The 17,980-nt window shown below is 43.3% G+C and overlaps 1 protein-coding gene across 1 annotated transcript in view; it reads right to left on the bottom strand.

The window, feature by feature from the left end:
* The window catches only part of CNNM1 (cyclin and CBS domain divalent metal cation transport mediator 1), a 50,546-nt gene extending 40,318 nt beyond the window's left edge, over nt 1-10,228 (bottom strand). Inside the window, exon 1 of the mRNA XM_070432546.1 lies at nt 8,665-10,228. Coding sequence (XP_070288647.1) covers nt 8,665-10,228 — 1,564 coding nt within the window. The remainder of the gene's footprint in view (nt 1-8,664) is intronic.
* Nucleotides 10,229-17,980: the final 7,752 nt, after the last annotated feature.

The following is a 17,980-nucleotide window of genomic DNA, read 5'->3' on the forward strand; positions in this document are numbered from 1 at the left end:
GTCTGTGAAGTCCTAAAGTTTATATTTTAATATTGAAGAATTCCACTGGAATCAGATGAGAAAAAGCTACCTTAACACATGCTGGTATTTAAAAAAAAAATACAATCAAATAAAATCTTTTTCTATCAAATCAGAAAGAGAAAGACAAAAATGTTACCCTACCAGTCATACAGCAACCACCTTGATTTGGAAAAACAAAAGTTCCTTTCTCTAGTTACTAGTTTAAAAATAAGGAGTGAGAGAGGCTGTCCTGTGTAGTAATTATCCTGCTCCAATTCATTGGAAATAGAGTAATCAACCCATTTATCACAAAAAAATTTCTTAAGCCACTGAAAGGCAATTATAAAAAAGCCAACTGTGTCACCCAGAGCACCATGGTAACCAGCATCACTGGCGCATGAAAAAATAGTTGTTAGTCACTAGAAACTAAGCCGATTGGCAGTTTGGCTTGCTAAGCAACACTATAAAAATAGCAGTGTAACGACCCATTATCTGGAGGTCTGACTTTGCACGGCTTTGACTCTGGTCCCAGAAGGAACTATCCCAGGTTTGTATACCAACTCTGTACCCCAACTCCTAGTCAAAGCCTAATTAATCATTTATTCAACAAATATTTATTCAAGTGTATTGTATACCAGGCACACGATTCCCAACATGTGTATTTACTTGGTTTCTCAGTTAAATAGAGTTCTCAAATAGGCTCAGAAAGAGTGGTTTTGTGCTGAGTGGGGCAGGCATTTGCTTGAGGCCGGCTCGAAGAGAACCAGCAGCTGATAGCCAGCAGACAGAAAAAAATAAAAAAGTAGACAGAGAACCGCTTTATAATACTGCACAAAATTACTACATTCTCATGACCATGCTCCTGTGTCATCAAGGAAAGATTAAGTTACATTTAGGATCCTTTGTTCCGAAAGGCAGAAATGGGTATAAAACCTTTTAGAAATATCACCACCAAAAATGGTGAAGAGATACATTTTCAGCATTTGGAGGAAACAAATGATGTTTGACAAATCCCTCATTCTACCTAGTCCCCCATTTTACTGCAAGAAAAGCAGCATATGATCACTGCTTTGCCAGCACTCAAATGTAGCCTTGGCTCCCTCCCTGCCTTCATTTTTCTAGCTCAAGCTCCTGCCTCAGCTGGAATGCCCCTTTCCGTTAAAACTGCTTACCAAAGTCCCTCTCTTTCCACTTCCCAGATCCTCCCAGGGAATTATTTCTCCCTTCTGCCGCAGATGTTGTCTGGATGCCCTTGCCTGTCCTTCACGGTGCTTTGTATCATTTCCATCGGGGCCCTTCCTCCTTTCATGCTCCTGGGGGACAGGGCCTTTTCCATATTTGTATCCACATGCCTCTCCCAGAGCCCTGGTAGGCTGGCACTCAGTGATTCTTACTGCATTCAATTGCTCAGACAATGCTGGCAGTCACTAGAGGTCGAGGGAGAGTTGGTTGGAGAAGATAGTGTTTTTCCTCATGGATGTTAAATGGCCCAGGAGCCTCGCATGGCACCCAGACTGGCCCTTGCTCCTCAAGCCTTGGCATGTCTGCTCCCTTCCCCTGAGCTCTTCTTCTGGCACGCTCCTCACCATCCTGGAGAACTCAGCCCAAATAGCACTCAAGGAGCGGGAGTCTATCCTTACCCACAGAACTAGGGCCCCTCTAATATGCTCTCATAGATCCCTATGCTTTTTCTTCAAATCACTTGTCACTGTTTGTAATTATTTATTGGCTATTGTATATATCCCTACTCAACTGTAAGCACCAGGAGGGTAGGAGGCTTGACATAGAATAATGCCATATGAAAAAAGGAAAGAAGGAAGAAAGGAAGGAAGAAGGAAAGGAAGGAAGAAATGAATTGAGAAAAATCTCAATCTGGAAAGGAACAGACAGCGGAAAATAAAGAGAACTGAGAGTTGTTATTGAAGGTCCAGGGGTCCCAAATGTGGGTCCAGAGGTAAACCAGTTTAAGAGGATTCATATTAGGAGAATCCACAGACCGCCTCCTGTGAGACATCCAAATGCTTTCAGGGAGCTAGAAAGATAACCAAGTGTATTTGGTTGTTAAAAAATGGAATTGAGGTGAGGTACTATATTCTTCAAATAAAAGAGGACTCACAAAGGATGATAAAAAAGAGGAAATTGAATTGAACTGCAGCCTGTGGGATTTATATTAGATAAAAAGAAAGCCTGACAATAAAGGCTATTATACCCTGGAAAAGATAACTAGATCTAAAAAAACGAGTGAATTAGATTTTCTCTCAGGTTTTTCAATGCCCCTTCCAGCTTAGATTCTATTGTTACCTGGTATTTCTTTTGTCAGGCTGAGAAAAAAATTATTGTGGAGCAATATTATAATAATCATAATGAAAAATTTGAAAGAAATATATTATACCTTGTATAATTAATTACTTTTACTTTTGCTAATGTCCTTTCTTTCTTCTTCCCTGTACATGAGCCTAGACTTTGTTTACTGTTTGCTCTATTGTTTAGAAGGTTAGCATCTCATCCTAAATATTACTAATTATTATTTAGCAACGTTTGACATATTTTAAAGCACATTACATCTAATTATACCAGTGAAATATAACTTTGAGTGAAAGTAACTTTTGATTTTCTTTTATGAAAGACACAAAATGCAGCACTAATGTTTTGGCAGCTTTTTAAAGAATTAAACAATGGGATGGATATTCTTCCTAATAAAATAGCTCACGTAAGAATTTGGAGTCATAAGCAAAACACTGACTTTTCAACCAGATTACTTCTCAATGAAAATGTTACTGAGCACTTACTGTCTGTTTGGATGTTTTTCTCTCTCTCTCTCTTTCTCTCTCTCTCTCTCTTCCTCCCTCTCTCTCTCAAATCAATACATAAAAATTTTAAAAATAAATAACATACAATTTGACTTTGTCCTGCTGCATAGTCCCAGATGATGGGGCTGGGATAATTAATTCATTTACTAGAGCTCTGTAGATCCCTTCCATTATATTCAAGTCCTTCAATCATTCATTCAACAAACATTTATTGAAAACTTACTATGTGTCATATCCACTGTTAGGGTGCTACAGCTACAAAGACTCTTTGCTCTCCAGCTGCTCATTATATGTGTTGGTAGCACAAATACTTAAATATGGACAATAGAGCCTGTTCGTTCAATACCAGCAATATGGGGTTTATAGGAGAAGCTTCACAGAGGAGGTGGCCGGTGTGCTGAGTGTTAGAGGAGGAACTGGAGTAGGGGTCAGTCAGGCAATGCATATTCCTGACAAAGAGTACAGCTTGAGTAAAGGGGCAAAGACAAGAAATAGCACAGTATGGCCACAAGTTTAATGGTGCTGGAGCACACAGCTGAGGCAGGGAGTGGTGAGTGATGAGGCCAGAGGGGTGAGCAGGGAGCAGTTGATGAGGGCACAGCTTGGACTTCATCCTGCAGGGGGTGGGGAGTGCAGAAGAGTTTAAAGCAGGGGATGACATCACCGGAGATTATTTTAGTGGCACTGGAGAGGATACATTTGAGACAGACAAAAACTGGAAGCAGCAAAACCTCTTAGGAGGCATTTGCACAAATGAGTAGTAGATTTGTGTTTATATTGAATAATCATAGCTAACATTTATTATACGAAAGTTACTAAATAAGCACTATAATGCAATATTGTCTGACTATTTCAAACAGGCCTATGAATAAATACTATTATTATCCTAATTTTACAGCTAACAAAAGAGACAAACTGTTAAGAAACTTGTCTAAGGTTAGGGTGCAACCTGGGAAGTTTAGCACCAAAGCTTATGCTCCTAATCACTATCTCACTTATTTAATTTCTGTCTCTTGCATTTTTAGAATGAAAACTCCATGCAGACCGGAACCATATTGCTGGTGTTTTCTACTGTGTCTACACAACATGTACATGGTAACTATGTGTTGAATAAAATCAATGAATAACCCAAGTGAAAGAAACAGTGGACTAAATTATGTATACATATAAGAAATAATTTGGGTGAAATATTGGCAAACTTTTTGCAGACTTTGGTGATTGCTATGGACTAAATGTCCATAAATTCATACGTTGCTCCTCCTCAAATTCACACCTTGAAATCCTAAGACCCCAGTGCAGCCTCTAAGGAACTGAATAAGTTAAAGGAAATCATAAGTGGGGAGCCCTAATCCAACAGTAAGGTGTCCTTATAAGAAGAGGAGGAGAAACCAGAGTGTGTTTTCTGTTCTTTTCTCTCTCTCTTTCCCTCCCTCTGTCTTTCTCTCTCTCCCTCTCTCTGTCTGAGCATGCACTCAGGAAAGGTCATGTGAGGACTAGTGAGAAGGTGGCCCTCTGTAAACAGGAAGAGGCTTTTATCAGAAAACAAATCAGCTTGAACCTTGATCTTGGACTTCTAGCCTACAGAACTGTGAAAAAATAAATTTCTGTTGTTTGAGCCACCCAGTGTATGACGATTTGTTATGGAAGCGGGAGCAGACAAGACAGTGATTAGTAGGATGAAGGTGGGTGGTGAAGGAGAGGTCTGTAAGCCTGGAAGACTAGAGGGACAGTGGTGCCAGTAATTGAGGTAAAGAACCCAGCAAGAGGAAGAGGAAAGATTGGTTATGGTTAATGGAACAAACAACACTAATTTTTCTGAACTCAGGGTTTACCTCACTCAAACACAGCAATATAGAAGTTAGCTATTTAAAACCACTTATTCAATAAATGTGTATTCATCCCCTAGCCATGGTGACTGCTGTGCTTATCCTGAGAATACAAAGTAAATAAGATTCATTCTCTGACCTCAAGGAACTCACAGTCCACTGGGGAGAAATATTGTTCCCTTTTGTATAGCTAGCATGCTAGCTGGAAAGACCATTTTCCCTTTCTCCATTTTCTAAAGACCTGGGATCATCAGAACTATAGAGGTAAAATCCCATATGAATAAGAAAGAGTCATCTGAGGGAGGTAGGGGACGCTGGGGGAGGGGGAGGTCAATGGGGTGAAAAAAGGAGACATATGTACTACTATTTGTAATACCTTAAACAATAAAAAAAAAAAGAGTCATCTGAACTGGATTTGCATATGGGCCTCGGAGTATAAAAGCTGAGTGATGATCACAGGCAGTTTTAGGGTTCTCAGTTACACCTGCAGAGTTGTTTTACGATCAGAGAAGAAAAGGTAGGTAGAAATGTTTTGTCAAATGCAATATGCATGTTAATAATAATAATTATTATAAAAGCTACATTTCTCACCTGCAGAAACTAGAGGTGAATCAGCCATAGGCAACAAGTCAGAGCTAAAAAAGGCCGCTTTGAACCCTGTGGAGGCAGGAGTTCTGGGATGGTAGGGGGAGTAAGACTGAGGTAGTGGGACATAGAATAGGCTTTGGGGCCCTATAGACCTAGTTCAAATCACAGTCCAGTCAGTTATTAGCTATGGGAAATCGAACAAGTCATATAATTAACCTGAGCTTTAGTTTCTTCATCTGTAAAATGGAGTTAATAATACCAACCCTGGAGGGTTGTTCTGAGTATGTAAAGGGCTTGGCATGGTGCCTGGCAGAGTTGTCGCTCAATTAATGGCAACTGTTGCTCCTATTAAAATATTATCATTTTCCTCTCCTATCTCCTAAGGGGTTTGTGTAGGTAGTGAAGTAACTTGAGATGCCAAGAAGTGAGGGAAATGGAAGGGTTTTTATGACGGACTTAAAAAAAGTTATTTTTAAAAGTTAAAAAAAAAAGAGTAGTCCAACTCGGCTTTCCTCTCCTACCCTATGGTGCAAACATAACTCTTGTAGAAATTAGCACTGTATTCTATAGCTTGGAGTCACAGAACACCCACCTTGATAATTATTCCTTGTATTTAGTCTATCCTAAGTAAATCTATCAATCACCATTAATAAGGGTTCTCCAAAGGCAATGCTTCTCAAACTTTAATGTATACATGAGTCAGCTGAGGGCTTGTTAAATGCAGACTTTTATGCTGTGGATTTAGAGTGGGGCATGTAATTCTGCCTTTCCAAAAGCTCCCAGGCAAGGTCCATGCTGCTGGCTCATGGGCCACACTTTGAGGAAAGAGCATGGCTCTGAAGGGATGTGGACATATCTTCCTTGGCGCGGTGTTCACTGTAATGGCCTGCTTCTCTTTTGTGAGCTACCTAATTTGCAAACTAACTGCTAGTACACTAACAAGCCCTTTTCAGACCAAATGTAGAAATACCGCAACAGGACTCATTTCAGATCAATAGCGACTTTTTTGAGTAGCCTACTCTGTGCAAGGCACTGTGCCAGGTGCCAGGGATACACAGGTTAGTAAGACACAATTCCTGCTTCTGAAGGCTGTCCTCATTCTAACACTGCATGCCCTTGTAGACTAACTTTCTGAGGGCAGTCTTACTGTCTCCCTATTGCTTAACACTATGTAGATACTCAATAAAAACTAAATAAATGAGTCAATGAATTCACAGGAGTTTCATTGAAAATGTCTTCTCGAAGCACCTGACAATGGGACACTCTTAAACTGCACTCTATCCTAAGTATCACATGTAAGAAGTGGCTAAGTTAAACTGAGGCTGATAGGCTGAGTACTAATACAATCTGCCTGGTCTCCTTACAAAAAGAGGAGATTAGAACACAGAGAGAGACTCCAGGGATAAGAACACAGTGAGAAGGTGGCCATCTGCAAGCCAAGCAGGGAGGCCTCAGAGGAAACCAAACCTTGATCTTAAATTACCAGCATCCAGAACTGTGAGAAAATAAATTTCTGTTGTTTAAGCCCCGCAGTGTGCAGTATTTTGTTTTGACATCCTTAACAAACTTATACAGATTTTCACAGCTTTTATGCCCAGATCCAGACTCCCTTTTGTAGGGCACACAAAGTGGAAGAATAATTCTGAGTGGATGGATGAACCCCAGAGTGCAGTGGGAATGAATTATGGAAAAACTGGGGGGGAGACAGACAGAAGGTGAGACAGTAGCCTAAATTGGGCTAAAACAGCTGCTACGCACACACACACATACACACACACACTTCCTCCCTTCTCATGATACCAACACAAAGTAAACAGCTTTTTGACTTCTTTTCCCCTTGGTAGCAGAAGGAAGACCCCAGGTACCTCTCTATGCAAAGAGCTAGAGAGTACCTGTGATGATAAGGCAATGAAACTGAATTTTTGACAAACAAATTAAAACACACATAGTCAAATGAGATTCCTGCTAGTCACAGGGAAGCTACATTTGAAACCTGATTCTAAAGTCAGGGAATTAGTATTTTTTATTTAGCTTAGTTTGTAATAAACATGCCAACTCATATGTATAGATGAGTGCCTCCTTCAAAATAGTCATTCTAGAATCTAGAACAGTGGTTCTCAACCTTCTGGCCCTTTAAATACAGTTCCTCATGTTGTGACCCAACCATAAAATTATTTTCGTTGCTACTTCATAACTGTAATGTTGCTACTGTTATGAATCGTAATGTAAATATCTGATATGCAGGATGGTTTTAGGCGACCCCTGTGAAAGGGTTGTTCGACCGCCAAAGGGGTCTCGACCCACAGGTTGAGAATCACTGATCTAGAAGGTTCTACCTTTTTCTAACTATGTCACTGTTCTCAAATAATTTCTGGAATTGCTTTCAGGGTCTGTGAGATAATCTTCTGAATGTTCTCAGTGGTGACTCTTGAAGGTGGATTTCATTTTGAAAAACAAGCAAGGGTCCTTCTGGATCAACTCTAGCTAACTAGAGGGAGCAGCAAAACTGTGGAATGCCAAGACGACTGACACCAAAGTACCCAGGCTGATGTTTCTTGGGTGAATTGTACTCAACCCCAAAAGGCAGTTACCTAGGACCAACTCCAGGCATGCAGTGAACATGTTATAAGCATGACATCAAGGAGTGGGGGTGACTGCTCTGAAGTGAACATACAAGTTTTCTTTTCATGTCGTTATGCAAGTTTTCTAGTGGTTCCCTTTACCAGAATATTTCCTCAGGTCCAGATCTATCCTACCTCATGGGACCACAGTTCGAAGAAGTACAAGGACCTCATTGCCCTACTCAATTTTTAATTCCAACGTGGGTACTTGATATGCGGAGTGAATAGCTGATGGAAAATTCAATAGGGGGGAAGAATGTCTAAGGTGTTTGGGGTTTACTCTATGTGATTCAAAGGCTATAACTAGGACCCAGAGAGAAGCTTAGGAGAAATAAATTTCTACTCCAATGCAAGACACTGTCAGCAGCGGAGCTGTCCAGCAGTGGATTGAGTTTGCCCTGGAAATAGTGAGCTTTCAGCCCTGGGAGGAGTTTAAAACAAAGGCTGCTTGCTATGGGAACTGGTAAAGGTTCCTCCAGTAATGAGTGGGAAGCTATAAGCAATGACCTCCAAGGACTATTTCCAAAGTCCATCCTGAACAATACACCTGGCAAATGATAGGCCCTGAAAAAATACTGGAATGAGATGAATGAGAAATATGGGGCATCTTGTGAGCCAAGCCAAGGAGAAGAGCTCAGTCATCTGCAAGGAAGGTAAGGAGAAGTGAAATGAAAAGGGCCCGTGCGTCATGAGGTGGGGTCTCCCTTGAGTTTTTGGTACCGCGGAAGAAGTGCTTTGGGTGCCTGAAGCCTCACGTTTATGAAAGGGTAGTACTTTTGAAGGTGGTAGGAGTTGAGAAAGGAGATAACCACTGCTCACCCTTCTTAAACTCCTCCAGCACCGTGTCCAGCCGAGTATCATTGAAGACGCAGTGCAGGGGCCGGTTGTAGAAGCGGGTGACGGTGAGGAGTGGGGTGCAGTCATCGGGGTCCACGAAGGCCAAGTCCTTGACAAACAGAATGTCCACAATGTTGTGCCGCTGATCGCCCTCGTACACGGGGATGCGAGTGTAGCCGCTGCGCAGGATCTCGGACACCGTGGAGAAGTCCAGCACGGCGTCGGAGCGCAGCATGAAGCAATCGCCCAGCGGGGTCAGCACCTCCTCCACCACCTTGGTGCGCAGCTCCAGGGCGCCCTGAATGATGTTGAGCTCCTCTTTCACCAGGTCGTTGTAGGGGTCCGCGGCCCGCAGCGTCTCCAGCAGCTTTTCCCTCGTGTAGAAAGTGCTGATCTCCTGGCGCAGCGCCCAGTCCAGCAGGCGGCCCAGCGGGTAACACACCGGGAAAGCGGCCGCCATCAGGAGCCGGGTCAGGCACACGCTGTGCGAGGCGATGGCCAGCCCGTGCCGCGAACACACAGAATAGGGGCAGATCTCCGCGCCCAGGAACACGGCGCCGGTGCACACCAGCGCCGGCAGCCACGGGAAGTGAATCCCCGCCTCGCCGTAGTCTTCCCCCGGATCCCCGACGCCCGGCGGCAGCGAGGTGTACAGCCAGCCGGCCAGGACCGCGTTGGCTCCGACTTGGCCCAGGAGCAGCGTGCAGAGGAGATGGGTCCCCCGGCCGCGCACCGCCTGCACGCGGCGCGCCTGCTCCTGCTCGGTGGCCGAGCCGCTGTTCCGCAACACCCGTAACTCCACCGGGTCCAGCGAGAGCAGGCTCAGGCGCAGACCGCTGAACAGGGCGGACAGGGCGAGCAGCAGGAGCGCCCCGAGCGCCCGCAGCCAGGCGGGGGTCAGCAGGCCCTCGCCCGGGCCGTACAGCCGCGGGCGGACGCGCAGCAGGAAGCCGCCGGCGGCGCCGTGGTGGTGCCAGGCGCGTCCGTCCCAGGCGCACAGCGAGAAGAGTTTCCCGCCACCGCCCGCGCCGCCCCTCTCCGCCTCACCCTTGCGCAGCTCTCGCACTCGCACCTGGACTAGCGCCGATCCGGCCACGCCTCCGGGGCGCAGGGGCCCCAGGACCTCCACGTCCGACGCCCAGTCGCTCTGCTCGCGGCAGCGCTGCGGCCCCGGCGGACGCGTGGGGACCGCGCTGGGCGCCAAGCCGCTCCCGCCCGGCGGCTCCTCGATAAACACGAGCCGTGGAGCCAAGTCGCCCGTGCCGTTCTCCCCCGAGGAAAGGGTGGGTACGGGCACCAGCGCCGCGGGGGCTGCGGGCCCGGGCTGGAAATAGACACGCAGGAGGAAGCTGGTGCCTTCTGCCGCGCGGAGGGTGCCCCCCTCCAGGGACACGCGGCCTCCAGCGGTGTCCTCGGGCCTTAGGCCCAGCAGCCAGGCGGCGGCGGCCGGGGGCCGAGGGGACAGGGAGAAGAAGAGCAGAAGCACAGCGCCCCGGCTGCAGCAGTCTCGGAGTCTGACACCCACTGCAGCTGCCGCTGCCGCCATCCTGCACCCGGCGCGGCTGCACGTGATACTGCAGAAAGAAGAGCGAGAGCCTGAGGGAGGAGGAGCCAGCGCCTGGAACCGGTCCCAGGCAGGTCACCACGTGCACGCTCCCTGCGCGCGTGGGCTGGAGGCGGTGGGGGTTCGGACCCTGTCAGGGCAGGATGTCCCAGCAGGAGGCTGGAAATGGCCACGCATCACTGCACGGTGCATAACCCTGACGCACTCTGGTATATCTGAACTGCAGCCTAGGGAAAGCTTGGCTTGGAGCAGGGCCTCCTGCATAAGCAGTAGGCAGCACCTTAGCGAACTCCTACCCCGCAGTAATTCCCCGCCGGCCCCTCTTCTTCCCCATTGGCCAGGGAAATTTCCCATCGTTTTGCTTCTCCTGCTAGCATTCCCCCTTCTGATAAAAATATATTCTGGAGGCAAGTTTTGAATCTGTAAAACATTATGTTTGGTCTCAAATCCAGCTGATCTTTCATGTTTAAAATTTTCTAAATCACTTACATTCAATTCTTTCTTAAGACTGGAATGTCCATCAGTGAGAAACTGTTGAAATAAGCCATGATACTACTGTGTGATGGAATACTATGCAGCAAGAAAAAAGAATAACATGGAATCTTGTGATTGTGATATGGAAAAGTCTCCAAAGTAAGAGTTAGTTGAAAAATGGCAAGGTGCAGAACGATGCGTGTAATATGCTACTGTTTGTGTTAAAAATATTTGTGTATAAACTTATATGTACACATAAACATATATATTAGATTTACTATACAGAGGGTATAAAAGAGATTTGTAATGTTCACCTCTGGGGAGTGGGGAACAGGACTAGAGTCTGAAAGGTTGGTTGAGAGATACTTAAAGTGCGCGCACGCGCACACACACACACACAGCAAGTTGCAAAGATAAAGCAGAGATTCCAAGTATCCTTTACCCAGTTTCCCCCAATGGTTATATCTTAACTATAGCATAACTAGAGGCCCAGTGCATGAATTTGTGCATGGGTGGGGTCCAGTGGCTCGCCTCATGGGGGCCCATAGGGCCAGGCTGGTGGAGAGAGGGGGAGGGGAAGTGGGCTGTTGGCCAGCCAGCCCTGCCCCCAATTGGGGTGTTGAGGACTGATCTGGCGCTGCACCGCTCAGGGAGGACGGTGGGGGTGGGGCTGATCAGGGCCTGGGTCAGGCTGGTTGGCTGTTGCAGTGCGCATCATAGCCACTGGTTGTTCTGGTCGTTGCACTATTTGGTCACTCGGCTTATATATATATAGATACCAAAAGCAGGAAAGTGATATTGGTATAATGTGTGTATAATTCTATGTCATTTTATCACACACATAGGTTTATATAACCATCACTGCAATCAAAATACAGAACCATTATTCTATCACCACAAAGATCTGAGAGGGAGACTTTTTGCTGAATTCCTGTGTATTGTTTGAATGTACCATAGGCTTGTGACTTCATTTTTATGCATTTATTTTTAAGTTTTATGTAGTAAAATTCACTTTTTGGCTTATATTCTATACATTTTGACAAGTACATATTCATATAACCATCATAATCAAGAATAGTGCCATAACCCCCCAATATTCCCTCTCACTGTCTCTTTGCAGTCAACTCTCCCTCATCCCATCTTCTGGATACTACTGAGTTGTTCTCCACTATAGTTTTCCTTTTCCAGAATGTTATATATTGGAATAATACAATATGCAGCTTTTTGAATCTGGTTTCCCTCGTTAGCATAATGCATTTGAGAGTTATCCATGTTGTTGTGTGCTGGGGTGCAGCCCCAGCAGGTCCAGGGGTCCCCAAAGGTGTGGACGGAGTCGGCGAAGAATGAATGACATGGAAACTGGTTTCAGTTCATCAGCATAGCGAGGTTCTCCCTCCAGGATCTCCAGCGAAGTTCTGGTCAGGATCTCCAGCGAAGTTCTGGTTAGGAACTCCAACCAAGTTCTGGTCAGGATCTCCAACCAAGTTCTGGTGCCATGTTCTCTCGCTAGGTTCTCCAGCCAGGATCTCCAGGTTCTCCAGGTTCTCCAGCCAGGTTCAGTCACCAGGTTCTTTAGCCAGGTTCTATCCAGGTTCTTTTGCCATGTTCTGTCTAGGTTCTCCAGTGAAGTTCTGTAGCCAGGTTCTGTCCAGGATCTTTTGCCATGTTCTCTGGCTAGGTTCTGGTTAGGATCTCCAGCCAAGTCCTGTCTCTTGGTTCTCTCTCTAGGTTCTCTCTCTTGTCTTGTTACATCTGTATTTATACCAGTTGATTTTAATCCTGTCAATTTCTATTGCAAAGGTTAGGGCGTTTCTTATCTCCATTCCAGGGAGTAAAGATTATGTAGCTTAAGGGTGATTGTTTGTAGTTAAAGTGATTAACTACCCGCCTGGCACTTAGTTAAGAGGTTTTATCCCCTCCTTAACTTCAGGGAAAAAAACCTTTCTCGGAGAGGTGACCTTGGTTAAAACACATAGTGCTAAAGGGAGCAAACATATTAAGAACAGTATGCCATATACGCCAGGTCCCTTGAAACATATGCTGTGCAGATGTTTCTTCTCTGCAGCGACTGTGTCAAGCAGCAAGGATGGACCGGCTCCCAGCAGTTGTGTTTATCAAGAGCTCATTCCTTTTTATAGCTGGGTAGTATCCCGTTATATGGGTATATCACAGGTTGTTTATCTACTTACCAGTTAAAGAACATTTATTTCCAGTTTTATGTATAAAGCAGCTATAAATGTTCATGTGCATGTTTTTGTGTGAACATACATTTTCATTTCTCTTGTGTGAAATTACCATAGGTCTGTATTACTTTTTACTTCATTTTAAATATATATTTTTATTGATTTCAGAGAGGGAGGGAAAGGGAGAGAGAAATAGAAACATAAATGATGAGAGAGAATCATTGATTGGCTGCCTCCTGCACTGGATATGGGCCCTGACTGGGAATCAAACCATGATCTCCTGGTTCATAGGTTGACGCTTAACCACTGAACCACGCCAGCTGGGCTGGTACCTCCTAATAATTTAAAAAATTATTGCTTTGTTTGAAATGTTAATTTCCATAGAATGTGTGAGACCCCAAAATATTAAGAAAGCCTTGCAGAGGATAAAGCTCAATACAAATGATCCCAGTTAAAAGTCATCTTTTCATAACAAACTCTAATCATCCAGAGTGGGATTAGCCCCTTTCTGCGTTGAGACTAGACAGGGGCTAGTTGGCCACATGCCTACATAGGTTTTCTTTTATTTCTTTTTAAAAAATATATATTTTATTGATTTTTTACAGAGAGGAAGGGAGAGGGATAGAGAGTTAGAAACATTGATGAGAGAGAAACATCAATCAGCTGCCTCCTGCACACTCCTCACTGGGGATGTGCCCGCAATCAAGGTACATGCCCTTGACCGGAATCGAACCTGGTACCCTTCAGTCCGCAGGCTGACGCTCTATCCACTGAGCCAAACCAGTTAGGGCCCTACATAGGTTTTCTTGTCACTCTGAAGGGAATGTGAACAACCCTGCCATTGCCTTAAAATACACTAGATCCTGTCCATGCACTACAAGCTGCCTCTGGCACGGGCTGCTTAAGAGATAGCTGATGATTTAATCTGAAGGGGGAACATTGAGGCATTTATGGGATACATAGAGGAACAGGAGAAGTGGGGTCAGGCATGTGATTGTTTCCCTTAAGTATTGGGGGGATAAAAGCTCTCACTTTTCTCTTGACAGTTTGATCTCTCTCCTCTCTCAACCTAAAGCTTCTCAGTACAAAGGTATGTTATCCTAAGGGTTCTCCCACCTCTTTTAGGCCATAGGACTTTATCATCATTATGATACCACCTAACACCTTTATCAAGATTTAGAGTTACAAAGGAATTTTATATTTTTTATTTCATTCACACAATAGCCCTGTGAAGTAGATATAATTATCCCCATTTTACAGATTAGATTAAATGACCAGTAAAACGTCTTTGGACTCTAGTTTGATACTCTCTCACCCTGCAGTCCTGACTAATCCTATATAATAAAACCCTAATATGCAAATTGACCGAATGATGGAACAACCAGTTGCTATGATGTGCACTGACCACCAGGGGGCAGACACTCAATGCAGGAGCTGCCCCCTGGTGGTCAGTGTGCTCCCACAGAGGGAGTGCCTCTCAGCCAGAAGCTGGGCTCACAGCTGGCAAGCGCAGCGGCAGGTCTGGGGGCCTCTTCCACCTCCACTGCAGGTGGGTGGTAAGGAGTGAGGGGTCCTGGACTGCAAGAGCTCTGAACTGCAGACTGCAAGAGGAGTCCCGGACTGTGAGAGGGTGCAGGCCAGGCTGAGGGCACCTCCCCCCCCCCCCCCCCCGTCTCCCTTCCCTACCCGCTCAGTGCACGAATCCGTGCACCAGGCCTCTAGTGTCAAAATAAAACCTTTCAAAAATATTAGGTCAGGAATTTAAAACCTAAATTTCTGATGATAAAGAATTACATGCTCATTGAAGATAGATTTTTAATGTAAAAAAACATAAGTATAAAGAAACTATAACACCACCAACCTGAAATATACACTGTTAATATTATAGCACACTTTAAAATTTTTCTATATAGACAGATAACTGAGAAATACACACACATACTTGTATATTTTATATTTAAATACATATTATACATATAATTCTAGTCTGTTTTTTGTCACTTCATATATTAAGAGCATTTTCCATAATGTAATAACACTTATTTCATAAAGATAGTTTTTAATGAATGATGCTATTATATGTATATATATATGTATAATATTGAGAAAGAGAGAGAACTGTAAGAATGATTCTATTTCCAATTGTACCAGCTCGATTATTAGCAAGTGTTAGGCTTTGGAAAGTCAATCCACCTTTCTGGGCCCATTTCCTCATCTATGAAATGAAAGACCATTTTAGAGTCCCTCTCCTTTCATGAGTCAGTGTCTGAGGGCTAAGGTATACTGGATGAGGATAATCCAGAGAGACTGAGTACTTTTCCTTTACTGAACAGGAGGGTCTGGAAAAGTACTGGGTTTCCAGTGTTCTACTATAACTGGAAGGATTCCTAAAACAGGTTCAGGCTGTGTGATTCTAGTAAGGAAGAGCTGTCAGAATAGCTCCTCAGAATCTGAATGTTGACTATCTTCCTAGCTTACAAAATGGGCAATTCCTCACTTCTCAGACAGATGGAGGAAATGATACTTGCCTCTAATCTCATGACTATGCTATTTTAGAATGCATATGTTAAAATGTTTTTTTTTATTACTTGTTTATTGATTCAACAAGTATTTGTTAGGCAACAAAGTACTAGGCCCTGTGCTAAGTATTGGGTATAGACAGATACCATCCTTGCCTTCATGGAGCCTAATTTTTACTGAGGATGACAGAGATGAACTAGAAGTTGCTTACCTACCTAATTAATTAATTACTCCTATGAAGGAGATGTTCAAAGTGTCATTCATCTAGAGAGGAAGGTCTGGGAAGACTATAACCCCAAATTAAATTTAATAAAAATGGAAGAATTTATACATTAGGAAGAAGATGAAAAATTTAGTATTTTGTGCCTTCTATTCCTTTTGTACTACTTTTAAAATTATGACAGTGTATTAATAATATTCCTACTAATATAATCCATTAGCATTTATTGCATGCTTACTTTGTGCCAAATACATTATCTCTTTTAATCCTCACAATAGGTGAGAAAACTGTGGCTGTAACTGGATAAGTCTGTGAAAGTCACATCACTAATGAGTAGTGAGGCCTAATCATATAGACAGTCTGAGTCCAGAGTCTACAGTTTAAAAAGTTAGAAAAATAATAATACCAATAACCCTTAGATAAGGTTTACTATATATCAGGCATAAATTAACTCATTTAATTCTCATAAGCACCTTTGGAAGTAGGTACTATTATCATTTCCATTTTAATTGAGGAAGCTAAGCTACAGAGAAATTAAGTACCTTGGTGGATTTTACAAACAGTAGCAGAAACACTGCCACTACACTGCACTACACTACAGCTATCTGTCAAACTTTTGCCCATTTATATACATGGTCCTATATAGTTGCACTTCTAACATTTCTACAATTGTAGTATTGCTTCCTTTCATTCCTCATTATAGTGTAATTATTTTCCCTTATTAAAACTATACACATTTTTTTCCTTTCCTCTCTTTACACTAAATTGGGTGGAATAGGGTTAAAGTTTTGGGCTAGCATCTAAAGTGCATCTGCTCTTTTATGGGACATATATTCAAGCATGCTTCATATCTGAAAACACTAATATTGTTATTGTTGTTTGTTGGTTTTACCACAGGCACAGAGGATTGAGTTAATCATTTTCCTCAGTTCATGGGCTAAGAAAAGGCCTCCTTTCCATCCTAATCCCATCCCTTCCTCATTGAGGCAGCCACTCCAATATCTTGATATGGTCGTTTACAGGTAAGTATCCCTGTAAAATATACAGTGTTGGTTTGTGTGTTTTTATTTTATTGAGATATAATTCACATACCTTAAGATTCACCCTCTGAACTATAAAATTCAGTGGTTTTTAGTATATTCATTAAGTTGTGTAACCATCATCACTGTCTACTTCCAGAACATTTTTATCACCCCCAAAAGAAAGCCCCATCCCCTGTCCCACTGATATACTTTCTGCCTATGTATATGCTTTTAATTGTCATAAAATGTGCTATAAAACTTGTTCTGTCTCTTACATTTTCACTAAACCCTATGTTTATAAAATCTGTCCATGTTGCTGAACATATGCTTAGTTTGATGTTTCTAAATGCTAGGTGGTCTTCCACATTGGATAGCCACAACTTTAATTTCATCAATTCCCTTAGAGAGGGACACAGATTGCCATCAACTTTCCACTACCAAAAGCCACAGTGAAATACTTGACCATTCCCTACCGGACCTGTGGGAGACTCCTCTGGGATGTACCTACTCTGAGACTGTTGGGCCACAGTATATACATACACTTAATTTTTCTTAGTATAACCAGAATACTCTCCACCAGTAGTGCCTGAATTTTCCTGTTTCCCCATATCCTAGCCTGCAATTAGTATTTAATTTTCAAATCTGGCCAAGCCGATGAGCATGAAGTGCTATCTCATTTTTAAAAAACTTGAATGTCCTAACAACTTTGAGAATCTCATTATTATTTGTTAGCCTTTCAGGTGTGAAATTGGGTGGAATAGGGTTAAAGTTTTGGGCTGGCATCTAAAGTACATCTCTTTTATGGGACACATATTCAAGCATGTTTCATATCTGAAAATGCTAACACATACTTTACTCTGCTTGAAGCCCTGGACCCTATTCATACAGAAGCATGGAGATGGAGGTTCCCAGTGGAGCAGGGGTAAGGCAGTCTGGACTTGTTAATGTCTACAATAAACCATTAATTGTGTGCACAATATTTCTGAGGTACAGGCGTTTCTATCAGTTAATAAGTGAAACTCTTACCTAGGGCAGAGAGGTCCTCCCCGCACCCCCCCTAAGGTCAATAATTTTCTTTGTTCATCATTAATACCCAGCATCTGGGTAGTTAGAATGTCAATCCCACTCTGATCACCAGCTAATCAGTGTATTAAACACCTCAATCCAATGTGGGGTACCAGACAGGGGCACAAAATGCTGGAAGCAGAGATGGTAACTTCCACCCAAACAATGAAAAATATTGAAGATGTTTTCTTTACTGAGAGGAGATGGGAGAAATTCAAAGTTATTCATATAATATTGGCTTGAATGTTGT

The sequence above is a fragment of the Myotis yumanensis genome, unplaced genomic scaffold (genome assembly GCF_028538775.1).
Source record: "Myotis yumanensis isolate MYYU_CA2020_CCGP unplaced genomic scaffold, mMyoYum1.0.hap1 SCAF_13, whole genome shotgun sequence".
NCBI classification, from domain to species: Eukaryota; Metazoa; Chordata; class Mammalia; order Chiroptera; family Vespertilionidae; genus Myotis; species Myotis yumanensis.